Source organism: Tachypleus tridentatus, chromosome 9 (assembly GCF_004210375.1).
Source record: "Tachypleus tridentatus isolate NWPU-2018 chromosome 9, ASM421037v1, whole genome shotgun sequence".
Lineage (NCBI taxonomy): Eukaryota > Metazoa > Arthropoda > Merostomata > Xiphosura > Limulidae > Tachypleus > Tachypleus tridentatus.
Window position 1 is genome coordinate 85,030,250 of NC_134833.1, and position 17,557 is coordinate 85,047,806.

At 32.3% G+C, this 17,557-nt stretch overlaps 1 protein-coding gene across 3 annotated transcripts in view; it reads left to right on the forward strand.

Moving 5' to 3' along the window:
* The first annotated feature begins 2,531 nt into the window (after window positions 1-2,531).
* LOC143225660 (colorectal mutant cancer protein-like) overlaps window positions 2,532-17,557 on the forward strand; it is a 94,705-nt gene continuing 79,679 nt past the window's right edge. For all 3 annotated transcript variants that reach the window (XM_076455464.1, XM_076455465.1, XM_076455466.1), the window contains exons 1-3: window positions 2,532-3,598; window positions 16,114-16,406; window positions 16,578-16,726. In XM_076455464.1, coding sequence (XP_076311579.1) covers window positions 3,480-3,598; window positions 16,114-16,406; window positions 16,578-16,726 — 561 coding nt within the window. In that variant the 5' untranslated portion in view covers window positions 2,532-3,479. The remainder of the gene's footprint in view (window positions 3,599-16,113; window positions 16,407-16,577; window positions 16,727-17,557) is intronic.

A 17,557-nucleotide genomic window follows, 5' to 3' on the forward strand; every position in this document is an offset into this window, starting at 1 on the left:
TCATCGTCAGGTTCACAAAGAAAGAGGTAACTGACCGGAAGCTGACCACATGTTTGAAAGGGGTTGTGTAACTGAGTGTCGGAATGTAGAGGGCGGTGTTAGATGTTTGAATATATAATTTTATTTATTTTATTATATTAATATAGGTATAAAGGCGGGATTCAAATCTACAGAACACATTCTTAATTTTAAAGTGGCTGTTTTGTATTGATTTTTCTGTATATGATAAGTTACAAAAGCCGCAAGGCCACACATCTCGGCCTTTTTGGTAATATATTTCAAAACCAGTTGCATTGATATATATATATAAATGTACTATCAGGACTGTGCAATAGATATTCGAGGTTCTTTTTCCTTTACTGTCAAAAAAGAAATCATGCTCTACAGTTTGGTGCCATGGGTCATTGTAACGCTATTAGTTAAGCTCCGCTATTCGATTCCCTATAGTATATCATTTCAAAGTTAAGGAAGGGTAGCTCAGTAACTTTGTGCAAATTTCAGCAACAATAACTGAACGATAAAAAAAAAAAAAAGCCTATGTTTTTATTACTTTATTAAACTTACGTGGCTTCATATTTTGGGTCAATACTATTTACCAGTGTTATAGGCGTGGCTGAGCACGTACTGTAAACGAAGTTTCTTATTTCTAGTTTTCTTGAGAAAACCCACTTTGCCGAAAATGGTTGTTTTTAATACATTTACAAAGTAAGATAACTATACCAAGTTGTGAGTAATAATGCGATCGTACTCTGTTAAAATATATCCAGGATTCTTTAAAACTAAGGTTTTTTTATTGTTCTTGAGGCTGGATGAATACGAGCAAGTCTTTAGTTAATGATTATTTAAATTTAGATAGAAAGCAGCACATTTCATACATGGACCATATAACTATATTCAATGGTGCTGAAATACAAGGCTGTTTGTAGAAAACATAGAACACCGCTTGTGTACATGGGGTATTGTGACTTCCTCTATCACAAACTCGCACAATATACTTTCCCTGGGATCGAGATGACCAATATTAGATAACTCTACTGTGTAACGTAAGTTCTTGAGTCGCAAGGGTGAAATAAAAAAAGAAAAAGATCTGTACTACATCCATTTCAAGGATGCAAAGGCTAGAATTGAGGTCAGCAACAACTACTTTCATCCTGTAAGTGAAACCTCTCAGACATCATTGGAGCATGAGCTTTCTATTCATGTCTAATTTATCTTTCTTTTTTTGCCAGATTGAAGTTTATGTTGACTGGCTGTAGTGGTGGTTTTATCCTAAGTGTTTTTTATATACTGCAATATCTACCAGTGTTCTGGTTTCTTCTGATCAAACTTTGGTAGGCACGTAAAAATACCCATCTAGTTCTCAGAGAACTGGTCTGACCGACACACATCTTATGAAAATTGTTTATTTAATACCCCCAAGTTGGTACCCATGTCAGATATGGGTTATTGAAGTTTTTTTCAGAGCTGGATCTGCTTGCTGTTACGACTCGAGTACCTGTCGCACATTTAATTTAATCTGTTGACCTTGCCACTCAGCAAGATCTTGGTAATCCACTCATAAGTGATCTACCATTCTATAGACAAAGTACATGCTTCATTCCTCCCTTATAGGAAAATAAGCTGTTTGAGATATTGGTGGCATAGATTGTGGCATATAAACTACAGGAGGATCAGGGCAACTCTATTTATTAATTAGATACTACTGTGGTTGCATTGCAATTTTTGAATCAGTGATTGACTGTTTGATATTTGTTTCGGTTTAGCCCCCGGTGGCTCAGCGGTATGTCTACGGACTTACAAGGTTAAAACCAGGTTTCGATACCGGTGGCGGGTAGAGCACAGATAGCACAGTGAGTTGCTTTGTGCGTAATTAAAAAACAACAACAACAACAACAACAACCTTTGTTTCGGTTTGATTTGACATTTGGGTGGATTTTTAATTTTTTTTTTAGGTGTAGTCACTGCAGTTGCTTCAATAGGTTTATTGTTCTCTTACAGTTGGTTTGAAATCCGAAGGCTTCTTGGTTCGAAATTACCATTTCACATCACATACGTTTTAAAACCAAAGGCTTCTTGGTTCGAAATTACCATTTCACATCACATACGTTTTAAATCCGAAGGTTTACCACTGTCTCATTAGGTGATTCAACTCTTTGGGTTTGAATTTTTAGTTATTTGTAAGACTGTTTTTATCTGTAGAAAATTAATGAACTTGATATTCAGCTGCTTGATTATTAACCGCATCTATAAAACCATTTTATCTTCCTTAAAGATATTGTTACTGATTTTTTTCAGTTAAGTTTTTGACCAAAATAAATACATTTGTCTTGCTTAATAATATTAAAATACTTTATTATTTGACTGTTGCTTCACCATTTTTTATGCCTACTGCTTCAAATAAGTTTTGGGCAAGGTGTAGCTATTATGTTTGTTATTTGTAAATATTTACATGCCACTGAGTATAGTTATATGTTTCTGTCATTGCTTCGAGAGGAGCGTAATTTAATCTTAAAGAATTCTTTTCTAGAGGACGCTTAACGATAATATCGACTGTCAACTTTCTATAGTGTGTATGTGTGTATTTTCACCCATAATTGTCAAAGTAGTGGATTAAGAAGTTTCGTTCTACGAAGAAAAGTCTTTATATATCTGTATTAATGAGGACTGTATTGTTCTAATCCCGTGGCCTGTAACGTTAAGTAGAATTTCCTATTTAATTGTTTGAGTTCAGATTTCTTGATACTAAAATCTTACTTCGTTTCATCGTGGGTAGTGTATCCAGTTACAAAATTTATCTTGATGTTGACGTGAGGCAGAATTGTATGAATGAAGTATCGCGAAGAGTCTAGTGTGTTATCCACTCTAAACTAACACTGTTTCCTGAATGGTTTAGTTTCGTGTTAGTTGGAGTTTGTTTTAGATAGATTTTTCTGTGTATTGGATGTTCGATAGTGATATTGTAATAGTAAACGGATGAAGTAGTTTACTGCTACTGTTGGTTAGAAATATTTATATAACGTATTTACATAATTGTACTAAGAAAGCTTATGGATAAATATATACTCGTGATAAGTCTTGGATTATGAGTAATTGGGTGTGATCGTATAATCAGTGAATATTTTAAAGTCTGAAATTCATGTCATAGTCCATGTAAATATAAAAGTTATCTTTGTTTTTCAGATAATTTCTGAGCAACTGACTGCATAATGAGGAATGAAAAACTGCATTTACTTTGACATTGACCAGATATTTATGTTACATATGACTGACTGATAAAATGTCTGTTGAAAGTTCTAGCATAATATATGAAAATGTTTTGCCCATGAAATTAGATGTGAAATCCATTAGCAGTTATGATGGATATGATTTTTCAGTTGAGCAGCCAGTGTATTTAATAAGGTAATGATAAGCTAATTATAGATTATATTCTAAAATGATTTGAATAAATAAGAACAAAGTGAAAACAAAAGAAAAAGATAATGGCTAGTGACATTCGAAGTGAATCAAGTGGAAGTGATTCTGGTTCCACTCCAGAAGAAGAACGAATACGACGTTTGTTTCAGACATGTGATGGAAATGGAGATGGTTTTATTGACAGGTAATGTTTGAAAAGTTTGAAGCTAACCTGTTTATATTTTATTTCTTGGCTTATGGAACAGAGATCTTCAAGATAATTTGAGTCAGCAAAAGAAATTAGAGGTAAAAATAAGTTAAACAAAACAACTTTTTCAAATTAATTATTTTCATTGTATGGAAATGTGACTTAAAAAAAAGATGTATTGTTAATTATCATCTATTGTACTCCTCATCATGAATAATAACATGAGTTTCTTAGCTGGTTTTTTTGCTTGTTCATAACTGAAAAACATTGTGAAGACATTTGTACATTTAAAAATTGTATTCTTTGTAGATATTCTAATGAATTTGAGGTTCGTTGCGTAGTTAACAAAGCCTCTGGCTCAGAAAATTTGTATTAGTCAGTGGAGTTCTCTGCTGCATCAATAAGTCTATACTTGTGCACTGTAACACATCATATCTAAATGTCCATGACTTATGATCAAAATAAGTTTTTGAGAATAGAGTAGATGTATGTACAGAATGTGCCTATTTTTTTCCAGGCAGAAAATGTATACTACTTACTTCACATGTTAAGGTAAAAGGAATAAATATTGAAAAGTTTATTTGCAAATAAAATTTTTCAATTTTCATATGACCATAAGCCAAAAACTTAGAAAATGAAACTTGTAATACTAAAATTGGAGGATTAGATATCAGTAGTATAAGATAAAAATTTAAAAGTAATGTTTTTATGGACAGATTATGTCATTGTTAAGTGTAAGGAAATAGTTTTGTCTCTGTAATTTGTTGGACATGTAAGAAATCTGAGATTACTTAATTTTGCCTAAACAAACAAAGGAATGTGTGAAGTACTGTTCTTTGGAAAATTTAAGAAGGAATCACATTTTGAATTAACAGAACATGGCTAATGTATGAAATAGTAATAATGATATCTGTATTACATCCGAAATATAAAAAGGCAGATTTTTAATGTTGCACATGTAGGAAACCTTGATACTGCCTCTTTTGTAATTCGTAATTTTAGCCTTTACTACTGTGGTTTTTTGTGTAAAAGGATACAATTTAAAAGTTTCATACTGTCAAGCATCTATAGGCTGCTTAACTTTTCTCATTTCTGCAGAGAATTTTCCATTCTTTTATTCCACCCATTTGCCAAACTTCATAAGACTTTTTACTTGGTGCTCAAGTCAGATAATTTTGCTTTTGCTTTTAACTTCACATAAATAAATTGTGACTGAATCAGACTTGTAGTTCTTGTTCCATTGATGGAACTTACTTCTCGAATGTTTCTGTGGATGAATATTCTTTGTGTAAATATGTTGTGAAGCTAACGTAGGAATGAATGTGTTGACTCTGATACTGGTTCATCTCTTTTGATTGAAATGTCCATTTTTATAGTTGTAAGTTATGAGCCATTGCAAGTTGGTGGCTGCTTTTATATTCTCACAATGAATCATTCACTCAGTTATACTGTGTGAATGTGCAAAAACACATTTTTCTTATGGTTCCTTATTATCAGATTAACATTTTTGTGATCAGTAGTGAGTCATGCAAACTTTTTTTGGGGGTGGTGACAAGGGTGTGTTAGAAAGTTCCCTGTGTGTCACACATATTTGGAATGTTTCTTTCCACACAACCATATTAGTTTTCATTTATGATCTGTTTAATCATTACTTTAATTGATAAGCCACATACCTCCTTGTTTTTGTTTTTTATGTGTGAATTGTAACTGTATTTAACTATAGTAGAAATAATATTAAAATATTTATATGCAAAAACGGCTCGTTTGGGCTGAGAAAACACTTTTACATAGAAGAGCGAACAACGTTTCGACCTTCTTTGGTCATCGTCAGGTTCACAAAGAAAGAGGTAACTGACCGGAAGCTGACCACATGTTTGAAAGGGGTTGTGTAACTGTGTGTTGAAATGTAGAGGGCGGTATTAGATGTTTGAATATATAATTCAACATTTCGACACACAGTTACAGTGAGGACGGGCGTTGTCATGTTGAAAACGTCATTGACGTTGACTATGATGGGTTGCACATGGGGCCTAAGAATCTCGTAGACGGTTGCGTATGGTCTGATTGGAAATCCTACACAGCCCTGGTATGGTTGAGGCAGTAGACATCGCAGTGGTGGTCCTATCCCAAAGGTGACTTAACTGGATGTAGCGATCTCGTGCAGGCGTGGTTACACGAGGTCTGCCAGATCGTGGACGGTCATAAGTTGATCCATGTTGTTGGTGACGATTCCATAGCGTTGTGATGGTGCTTGGGTGGACATTCACAGCTCTGGCAACATCTGATCGAGATTCGCTTGCTTTCAAGCAACCAATGGCATTGTGCTTCAGTCAGTCTTGGCGTAACTGTATTGCGTGTCGGTGGCTTAACACTGAGCTATGGAAACTGAGAATTCGTCACTTTTATAGGGATTTTGCACATGTTGCACTTGCAGAACATGTAGATCTCTCAAACAAATTTATTGGACACGAATGCGTTTTGGCGAAAAATCCATTGTTTTCCTCCGTTTTCGAAGTGCACAACTTTTATTGTCATTTTGGTCTGACAATCAATGCCCTAACACGTGTAACATCACATACTCTGAGCTTGTAACGTTATTACATATATTTCTTTTTAAAATAAAAAAATATCCCTTTTGCATTTCTTGTTTTGAAGAGTATATATTTTAGAATCAAACTGTATTTATTATCTACGTACATCAACATTATTAGGCAAATCATTCCAAAAATGTTTTACTAACATAGAAATAACTTTACCAAAAACAAGTCCAGATTGTCATTTGCACTTTGAAAGATTCTACTTGTTACTTTAATTTTTTAGTTTGCATTTCATTCCAACTCTGCCATTTCATTTTTCAAATGGAGCACCATTAGAAAGATTGCTGTATATTCTTAACAGTAAAAGAAGAGTGTCTGAACTTGTTTATCTTGCCATAGTAAAGAAACCTGCTCTCTTTTTTATTTACTGTTCTGAATTAATTTCGTTTTAATAGAATTCTTGTATGCTTATTTGAACAGTTTCTATATATGTATATATTAGAAAACAATAAACACAGTGATAAGACAAAGTTTTGTATAACTCATATGAAATTAGCTACAAAATACATGAACTTGTATGCTAAGTGCTACTGTGTAATGCTTTGATATCAGGTGCACATGCATGTGCATACTTTTTTTGTTTTTTTCATTCTGAGTCTCTTATTCACTGAGCATTGATGATTTTAATTTGGCATTCAGGTAATGTTACAGGATATCTAGTAAATAAAGACAGAATTATTTTTAAGTTGTAAATTTGTTACACAAGCTGTACATTCATTTATATGAGTACAGTATCAGTTCTCAAGATATTTGGATAAATCTTGTCAAATTTTGTCAAACTGTAGTAAAGGTGTGTGTTTAACATGTTTATTTTGAAGCTGTATACACACACACACATACAATGAATTACTGTAAGTTATTTAAGTATTTATGGAGAACACATGTGAAAAAGTGTTTGATCTATATTCTGTATTAAATTTATGCTATTATTTACTACAAGATTAGAATTAAGCTAAATGTAGATTTTTTTCATGTAGTATATACAGTCATTACATATGATGCTGTAATTAAATTAGACATTTTTTCACTGTTGTTCTCTGTTGGATGTTATCTGCAGTGAAATCTCTAATCTTCAAGTTGTTTAATTTCTACATGTATTTAATTATTTTGTTTCTTAACTTTTAGCTTGTTTCTGCTTATGCTTTTCAATAAATTCAACAGTATTACTGAAAGAAGTATTTGTTCATCTGAAAAAAATATAGGTGTCTCAGTGATTATTTGAATAATAATAAAACAAATAGGATCATAGAATTATATTTTACATGAAACTAAGCCTGAAAAAGTACACTGCAGTTGTTTTTTCATGGAAACCTTAGCTTCATGAACAAGAACACCCAAAATCCAGTAAAAATACCTTCTCAAAATGAGTATGCCGTATTATTGTATACTTACTATAAGTTATTTGCTTTGGAATTGAGAAAGCTATGAATATGAACTTTGTAACTCTCAAGTATGTGATACTGGTATGCAGGTACAAGTAGTGGTTGAATTTACATATAGAGTAAGACTACAAATTCCAGTCTTTTTATTAATCTTTCAGTGCCAGTTGTATTTATATATATACATGTATATATTAGATTGAACTATCAGGACAGTGCATTTGGCACTTGTGCTTGTCCCATTACTGCAAAGAAAAACAACAAATTGTGATCTCAACTATGGTGCCATGGGTCATTATAAAACTAGGTGTTAAAGACTTAGTATTCAATTCTAATAGCTCCTGAAGTGGCAAGGGGTGATTATTTACATTCCTTATAGTATGTCACTTCAAAATTAGGGTCAGCTAGTTCAGTTATCATCAAGTAGCATTGTGCAAATTTTGAGAAGAACAATTGAATGTTTATAAAAAAAAAAGAAAGAAAAACTAAGAGGTCTGTGGTTTTATTAATTTATTGCACATCCATGACCACAGATTTTTGATCAATACTGTTTCTGTAACCAGTGTTATAAACATGTCTGAGAATGTGCTATAAACAAAGTTTCTTAGTTTTAATGAGAAAGCATGCTTTGCTGAAAATGTTGTTTTTAATACATGTAGAAAATAATAATACGATTGTACACTGGTATAACCTGCCTAGGATCCTTTGAAAGGTATGGTTTTCTGTATCATTCTTTATATAGGATGAATACGATCATGTTCTGTAGTTATTGATTATTAAATTTTTAATGATCTTATTTAGGAGGAAGTTGAGAAAGCCCTTGAAGCACAGAAATAGAGGTATAAGAAAATAACAGTTAGCGATAAGAAACAAGATGATGTGACAATATCACTAAAGCAATTATAAATCATCTTTAACGTTTTGTCATTTGGTAATTTATCAATATGCATCATCCATCAGAATTTCAGTCACAAAGGTGTAGGTAGTAAAAAGTGAAACATGTTAAACCAAAAATTACCAAATTTGCTCTTAACAAACAATGGATATCAATATATCCTTTTGATCCACATACATGGGGTTGTGGTACAGAAAATCAAAGCCAGTCATCCAGTGGAGTAGTCAAAAATGATTTGTCCTCCCCCATAAAAAGTAACTGGGTTCCTTACATTTAATCCTCTTGTCAGCATTTCTTATGATTAATTATCAAGCCCTTTTTGGCTCTGGCATCACTGCAATTGTAGGAGCATTCTTTGACCATTATTATCATTGTACCTTTGAAAGGCTCAAAAGGTTAAACATTGTAAATGTAAAAATCTCCATACAAGTTAGTATGCAGGTATTGGCTTCAGCTGATTCCAGATCATTTAAATAATGGTGTGGTATTGAGATGAGGAAAGTGTTCAACGTGATCCTACTGTATAGAAAGTGTCACCAAAATGCTGTAACTGCTGCCAGATTATATACTGTAACGTTGCATGGTGAATTTCATCCTTCACACTAGAGGATATGAAATGTGTGCTAACTCATTTACTCATAAAAGCTGTGCAAGAAAACCATGAATGCTAACTAGTTGTTATTGTTTACATTTATGTTATTGACATATTTGTATTGTGTGGTGCATATTAATGAAAATTTCCAAGGACATGATCTGAGTATTTTGTTACAAGTAGGCTCACAACACCATACTTCATATCACTAACAGTTATTTTTTTATACCTGTCAGTGTCTTAAGCATTTGACTATTAATGAACTTTTAAATCATTTCAGGGATTGAACTTTTTTATTATTTTGATTGTAAAAACAGTCAGTCATGTATTTCATGTACATTTACAAGGTTGTAAATAAACAATATGATTTTACACTGTTATAACCTAATTAGGATTCTTTGAAAGTGAGGTTTTCTGCATTGTTTCTAAATTGGAGGAACACAAGCATGTCCTGTAGTTGATGATTACTTCAATTTAAATGATCTTATATTTACTTCTATGCAGAAGGTGGCTCAAAAAGTTCTTTGAAAGGTAAAAATATTAATAATCAAAATAACTGATGAGAACATATCATCATCATTATCATATGTAAGTGGACAAAACTCATCATCATCTATAAAACGATGAAGTGAAAATATCTCAAATATAATCCAAAACCACACAAAGATAAAACAGACTGAACAAAGTGTCAAAAGACCTATTTAGTTATGAATGGTGTGTAACTGCATATGAGCATTTTAATAATATTTAATGTACTTTACATCTTCAGTTATATGCTAACACAGGTAAGAATCTACTGTACAACAACATATGAATACATCTGAAATTATGAGAGGACATGATTTGGGTGCTTGAACATATCCTGAACTAAACAACACATTTACTGATTGCAGTCAATTGTGGGAGGTAACTATTCATTAATAAAATCTAATAAGGAACAAAAACCCAACTACAGTAAACTTAATCAGAAAACTGACTAAAAATATACTGAGTTACAGAGCTTCAATACTGTAACTTGTAACACTGTACATCATTTTATTTTAAGTGTTTTTTTTATCACCCGTTGAATCGTGTCTAACTGATATTCTCTCCATGCAAGTTGCAAATCACTAGGCAAATGCACAGCCCATTACCCCATCTAATTACATAATGCAGAAGCTGCTTGTGAGTAAACCTCATGAAGAATTTTTATTATTTTTCATTATCCTACCTAATATAATCTAATAAGTTTATGTGTTCATATTTTAGCTACTTTTATAACAATAAATAAAGAACACATATAAAAAAACAAGAATTATAATGCTCAGCTACTAAAAATTTCCCCAGGCACTGTATAAGAACAGAAGTTTAAAAACTTTTGTATGCAAATACCACATACCTTGCTCTTCTGTGGTATATGTTTCGTATTTATTAACTAATTTATCGTATTCCAAAATTCTAATTTGGAACATACTGAATCATTAGGTGCAAGTCAGTTCAGTTGCAACTCTTACTTCTTGTAGCAGTGATAATTTTAGAATCTTATAATGCTAAAATTAGGGTTTGATTCACTACAGTAGATAAAGTGCTTAAATCATTACATATATGCCTAATTAAGACTAAATACTCACTCTTTGATTGCAGATCAAGCAATTTTAGCAGATGCCTATTCAATGTTAACTTTCCTGAAAGTGGTGATGAATAAATATAAGATATGCAGCTAATCCAGTTTTTTGGATTGGAGTGTATATGCAATAACCATATTTTGTTCTTCCACTTATTCTATTAAGGGAATTTGCCTTACATTTATTTTTAGGCAGAAAAGACTGAATACAATAAATTGTTGACAGAAATGTTTGGTTTTCAATGCAACAAGTGTATCTGTGGCTAGATTAAAAATTCTCCTGAGACCTGTGCATTGACAAGAATGCAGAATCAATGTTGCATATTGTATACCTTTTCCATATGGTTTGAAAGTAAATAGCACATTACATTTAATTTCAAATTTTAACTGAGGCCTGAACCTTGGTCACTACATATCTAACTGCAGTCATAGGTGCAACCATCACATTAGAACACTCAGATTTGTTAAAGAGCCACTTGATGTTTTTATGCTGGTTACCACCATTCTTTATTTTACTGAGTACATGAAAAGACTGTTATTGAAGCAAGAACTTCTCGACAGTTGTCATTTCTGTAAGAAGTGTCAAAAGGAAGATGTACAGTTCAGATAAATATATTCAACATGGTACAATAAAATCATGTCTGTAAATATTACTGACATGAGAAAAAATATACATGCAGATATATAAACTGAAAAACAAGAAATGTAGACTCAAATAAGTTCCTTTCTCTATTCAATTTTTTCCATGTTCATGTCGTCAAAATATTTTTCAATCAGTTGATAGAGTGGGTTTCATTTTCTTTTTCTTAAATTCCCTTGCAAAAAGAAACTTTTGTTATTAAATGAGGAATGAATATGAAATTTTAGGAACTGCAAAAAATAATTTTCCTGCAATTCCCCTTTCGGAAAGAATATGTGTTTGTAATGTTTTCAACGAATAATTGTTTATGACACATAGAGTGTGAATGGCTGACAAACATTTGACTATTATGTGTTTAGATAACAACTGCTTCATGGAATACTCACATTGTACTATGAGGATGTTGCTCTGCATTTTCACATGCAGTAAAGATGCTTCTGATTATTTATGATCCACTTTTGGGATTGAAAACAAGTAAAAGTAACCCATCTCCAGTGACAGGAAAGTTTAATGGTTTTTCAAACGAGACCCGAAATTCGAGAGTAAGAAGAGGTAGCTAACCTTCAGTAAACCTGTGTCTGTAAGTTGAATATAAATTCTGGTCAAGGAAAAGTTCAAGTTAATCTAGTAAAAGTACCTGACCCCAGTGACAGGAAAGTTTAACTTAATCTATTTATTTTAATTTTTTCATGGACTTTAAAAAGGATAATTGTGTTACAATTTTGGTTTCACTGATAACCATAGCTCTAAGCAACTTATATCTCCCATGGTGAAAAGTAATAGTTGAGTATTTCAGTCATTCTAAGAGCTTTTCAACAATAACATATATTTTCATTCTTTAAATTACGTTATATTTTGAAATGTGAATAATAGTGTGATTAATATCTAGCAATTTAGTGTAGAATATCATGCTTGCAACATATAATTGGACATCAACATTATTCGTGTTTGTTCTACAGTCATTTCAAAAGAGAATGTTGAGAACTGCCTGCGTGTGCACCTTTTCAAATGGTAGACAGACAAACGTTCAAACAGACACCACGGTTCGCAGTAGAAGCAATGGAATGTAGAGCAGTTTGCGCATTTTAAGCCAGGTTCATTTCTGAGATTGAAAAAACCCTTTATCCGGTCTTGTCACCCATCACCTGCTGTTGGGCTACTTTTTTGCCAACGAATAGTGAGATTGACCGAACCTTATAATGCCCCCATGACTGAAAGGGCGAACATGTGTGATGTGACGGTGATCTTTTTGTAGTAGTTTATTATTAGTGAGGTAATATCATTCTGAAACTTTGTTGCAATTTAGTGGTTTCAAAAAACAGGATACAGAAATTTGATGTATGCAAAGATAGTGTAGTAGGTTTTTGATTTGCATGCAAGTTTATTTATTGTTAATAGTTTATCATACGGAAGTTGAACATCGATCGATTTATGCTGTACTGAATAATATTAAGTGGAGAAAATAACAAAAAAAACCGCCATTACTTTCTGTGCAATATATAAGGTCTCCGCTAATTATGTATGGTTAGCTCTTTGATTTTATTCCATGTATTGTTACAGTAGATTTTCTGCACGAGACTATTAAACACTGATGAAAAGTTACGGGAATCGATAGCGAGAGCACGTCATTTAAAAGTTGCCCCTCACTAGTATTACGCAAGGGAAGCCATGTGTGGACAACGCAATTAACACTAAAATATCGATTGAATGCCGTCTACTGTCGAAGTGGAGAAAGAAGCGGGTATTGTGTTTTGGCATGCACATATAACATTTTGTATATTGTAATTAGGTGGTGACGGTCGCCTCCTTGAGGCATCTGTTGATGGCATATTAAAAGTTTGAAGTCAACAGACCATACAACCCAGTTAATATATTTAATTAGATGCAATTCAGTAATAAAAAAATTATTGTATGCATGTTTTGTAGACAAAAGTAATCAAAATAATTTTATAAACTTGTCATGAAATAACATCACATGATTATAAATTTAATTATTTGTGAATGCTTGTGGTTCTCAAACGTCTTTATTCAATTGTTCACGTAACAGTTTAGAACTTTAAAGTAAACCTTAATTTTTTTTTTGAATAACGTAACTGATTAAATGTAACAATAACGTTATTAGCTGTGCATTAAACTGTTGCGTCAAGTTAGTCCAGCGTCTTGGCTTCCCAAGGATGGAAGTTAATTGCGGAATGATATAATTTGATAGTAAAGGACAAATCTCAAACGCTTGTGTTACATTTAGTGCATTGCCCGTATGGCCAGGTGGTTAGGGCACTCAACCCGTATTCTGAGCGTCGTGGGATCGAAAACTCGTCACGCTAAACATGGTCGACATTTCAGCCGTCGGGGCATTATAATGTTACGGTCAATCCCATTATTATTTGGCAAAAGTGTAGCCCAAGATTTGTTGGTGGGTGGTGATGACTAGCTGTCTCCCCTCTAGTCTTACACTTCTAAATTCGGGATGACCAGTGCAAATAGCCCTCGTGTAGCATTGCGTGAACTTTAAAAACAATCTCCAATGAAAACATAATATGTGATGAACGTTTACATGGACAGTCGATTTAAAAAAAAAACAACAGCTTTATACTGTCTTTCTGTCTCTCTCTCATAAAGTTAGCCTCTGAAAACTTACTGTGAAACATTTTTTTTCATATTCTCTGGTATATGTTTTTTTAAAAATAAATTGAAGATGAAGGCAATAAAAGATGAGCCTGTTCAGTAGAAGAAAAAACATTTCTGTTTACATCACAAAAGATACACTTAGACTAAACATATAACTATAAATATTGCATTTTATACTTTGTTAAAAGACATAATTTCAAAATAATATTGTTCTGAGAGTGTGGATTGTTCAGTTTAACTGATATTGAGCAAAAATTTAGTTCTGAGTTATAAATATTATTTTTTTTGGAAGATATAAATAGAAAGCATTCATTTTATTGTTTTCACCTATGGTAGAGTTATCAAATGGTACTGAACTCACCACAACAAATCTCTCTGTTGGACAAAAGTCAGTTATCTTAATTATAATAGAGCTTGTGGTGAATACATCTAAAACTTGATTCTCATGGATTTACCACACCAGTCATAAGTGAGTAATATTTTTGTAGCTGAGCAATAAATAAAACTTTTGGAATTTCCACAAAAATTATATGTTTTAGACTTAACCAATAAGAATAACAAACAAAAAGGAGTACTTTTCAAATATAAAAACAACAAAAAACAAATTAAAAAAAATTGTTTTTCTGTAGTGAAAGTCTCATGAGTGTTGCAACAGAAAAGCAGTGCATTTTCATTGATAACTGCATCCACAAAGAAATACTTCAAAAAAATTTACTTTGTGATGATAGCTCAATTTCAAACAAAATTTCAATAAAATCTTTTTTCCATAGTTGATGAACATATTGGAATGTGAAGTATGAGTACATTGTTGTAGAGCTGTCAGGCATTTTCAGAAAAGGCCAAAGGCCTAATAGCCTTCAACAGGAACTAGCATTTATACCTGCTGGAGTTTTATTTTTTTTTGTTAAATGTCATGTGACAGACAAATACCATTAATGTGAATATTCCTTTTATTTGCCACTTAGAAAACAGTTAACAAAGATTAGTGGCAATGAGACTTTTGAGTGTTGGATAGTGATGAAAAATAATACTTGTATGTTGCCAAAGTATGATTGTTATTTTTTTTCCAGCAGTTACATTTTCAGCATATCACAGTAATCTAGCAGTTTTCAACCTAAGGTGCACAAAGACCTTTCTGAGGGTGGGGGGATATACAAGTACCTTTGCAAAGCATTAAAATTAAAATGAATTTTACACTTCAGAACTGGAGGGCAGTTTTAGTGAGTTTCCAGTGTACTGCTCATGACACTACTCAACATTCAAATTATGTGTGGAAGGATTATGCTGCTAGCTTAAGGCCTAGCTGGAATACATTGCATTAAAACCTATGCATTAATCTTTAAGCTAACTTATCTAATATTTAGTGTTGTTTTTTTCTTTACAGTAGTTTCAGTATGCATCATATTAAGAAGCCTCAGCTAAACACATGCTGGGGTAATGACTTGTCACTATTACATAGTGAATCTGAATTATAGTCCAATTATTTATTTTAAAAAAATATAGTAATTACAATTATTAGCAGTGAAGTTTAAAGCTTCAATAATTCTTTTTTACCTTAGAAGGATTAGTGTTGTTGTGGATAAGTGAAAAAGGTTAATTGAAATAATTGCACATTCAGATTTTGTACAAATATAACTTATACATTTAAATACACTTAAAAATTGATAACTCAAACACATTTCATGTTACTATAAATGCATGTAAGTATAGCTTACACAGAAAAAAAATCAAAGGAAAAGGTAAGGGAGTGGGTGAAATCATAACAATTTTAATTAGACATGTAGGATTATGGCTGTTTAAACTCTCTAGCTCTAATATGTTATTTTAAATGGCAGAAACTGAATAAAATTCATTGTTGTAATGTGGTAAATATGCAATAAATTATTTGTCAAAGATAGTAGATTAAGATAACTCCAACCTTGAATGTGCATATTGATACATGTGGAGGTTGCTGATTGATGGAGGAAGCCTTTTGTGAACTGTGTGTTATTTTATGATGATGCCACAAGTTACTACATGAAGGAAAGTAAATAATTTGGTATATTATATTTTCAGTGTTTACTTCATGCATTTTTTAAAATCTTTTTTAATAATTTCTAGTGAGACTGTTATGTTTTAATGTTTTAACATTTTGCATTTATTTTTACTGACATTTTTTACTTTTTAATTTTTCACTAGCCAAGATCTTCTAGCTGTATGCCAACAGTTAAACCTGGAACATTGTGTTGAAGAGATTATGGAACAGCTAGGAGCTGATGAACATGGTAGAATCTCTTACAGTGAATTTCTTCGTAGACGAATGCAGTTAATGAATGAAATAAATGCCTTGACCTTACAGGAGCAAGAACATGAACATGTTGCTCATGTTGGTGATGTGAATCTACGTCGTCGGCCAAGTTCCCAACAAGTCTCTCCAGCCCCAGGTAGCAGTAGTACAGGCAACTGGCCTACGAGTAGTGATACCAGTCAGGGTAATTGGTTTTATCGTTTCATTCACTGATTCATTTAATTTTTTATTATGCTGTTGTTTATGTATACTTAGCATTTCTCATCAAACATAATTTAGTTTAACATATTCAGTCTGTCAGGGTGGTAAAAAATAACTCACTAATGATTGGTTATTTAATTTTTTTTTTCATAAGGAGCAGCCTCTGGAAAACATGACAGTTGGGAATTTGATTCTGGAGCACGTGACTTGAGTCCTGAGCCAAACACTCTTCAGAAACTGATTGTGGAATCAAGTGGTTCAGTGCCTGGGAACAGTAGTGACTTGTTGGAACTGGCAAACAAGGTTGATTAACTCTTTGTGAATAAATAATAATAAGATTGGTTTCTGGTATTTGTTAGGGAGAACTTGTTTTATTAGATATTCACAGCATTTATGATTTGTATGTTCCAAATAAGTTCAGTTCTTCCAAAATATTTGCATTCATGTAGTTTCTTCTTGAAGGTAAACTGTAAAACTTAATTTAGGTTTGACTTATAAATAGTTTACTCTGAGCGCAAATAAATATCAGTGTAGTAAGATACGTACTGTACAAAATATGTTTATTCAAAAAACTTAATGTTAAATGCACTATTATGGTAAATTCTAACTGTGTTTAAATCTGTGATGACTTAAGTACTGGGTTATGTTAAGGTTTATTGATGGCTTAGAGATTTATTAGAAAACTAGAACTTGATAAGTTATTTCAGATATAAAAATACTTAAATTGTAATGACTTGCTTCATGCAGGCTTCGTGTACCAAGAGAAATATTCTCTGAAATTTCACGTAACATCTTGAAGTAACCATGATTCCAACAACATCTCTTTTAATTCTTATTCATATATGTAATTTAATGGAGATAAAATTGATCTTTTAGTATTTTTGACTTAGTGACTCATGTTCATGCATTCTTGACTTATAGATTATGCTTAATATTTCTATCAACATTTTAAGAATACTTTTAATACACACAGTTATATGCTAGCTATTCTTGGAATTCTACAACATTCTCAATCAAGCTAGAATTATCTTTGCTTTCATGAAAAATCATAACTTAAGCAAATACTTGTGACCTTAAATAACTACAAGGATACATATCAGCTATACTTGAACACAAGTATAAAACTAAGATATT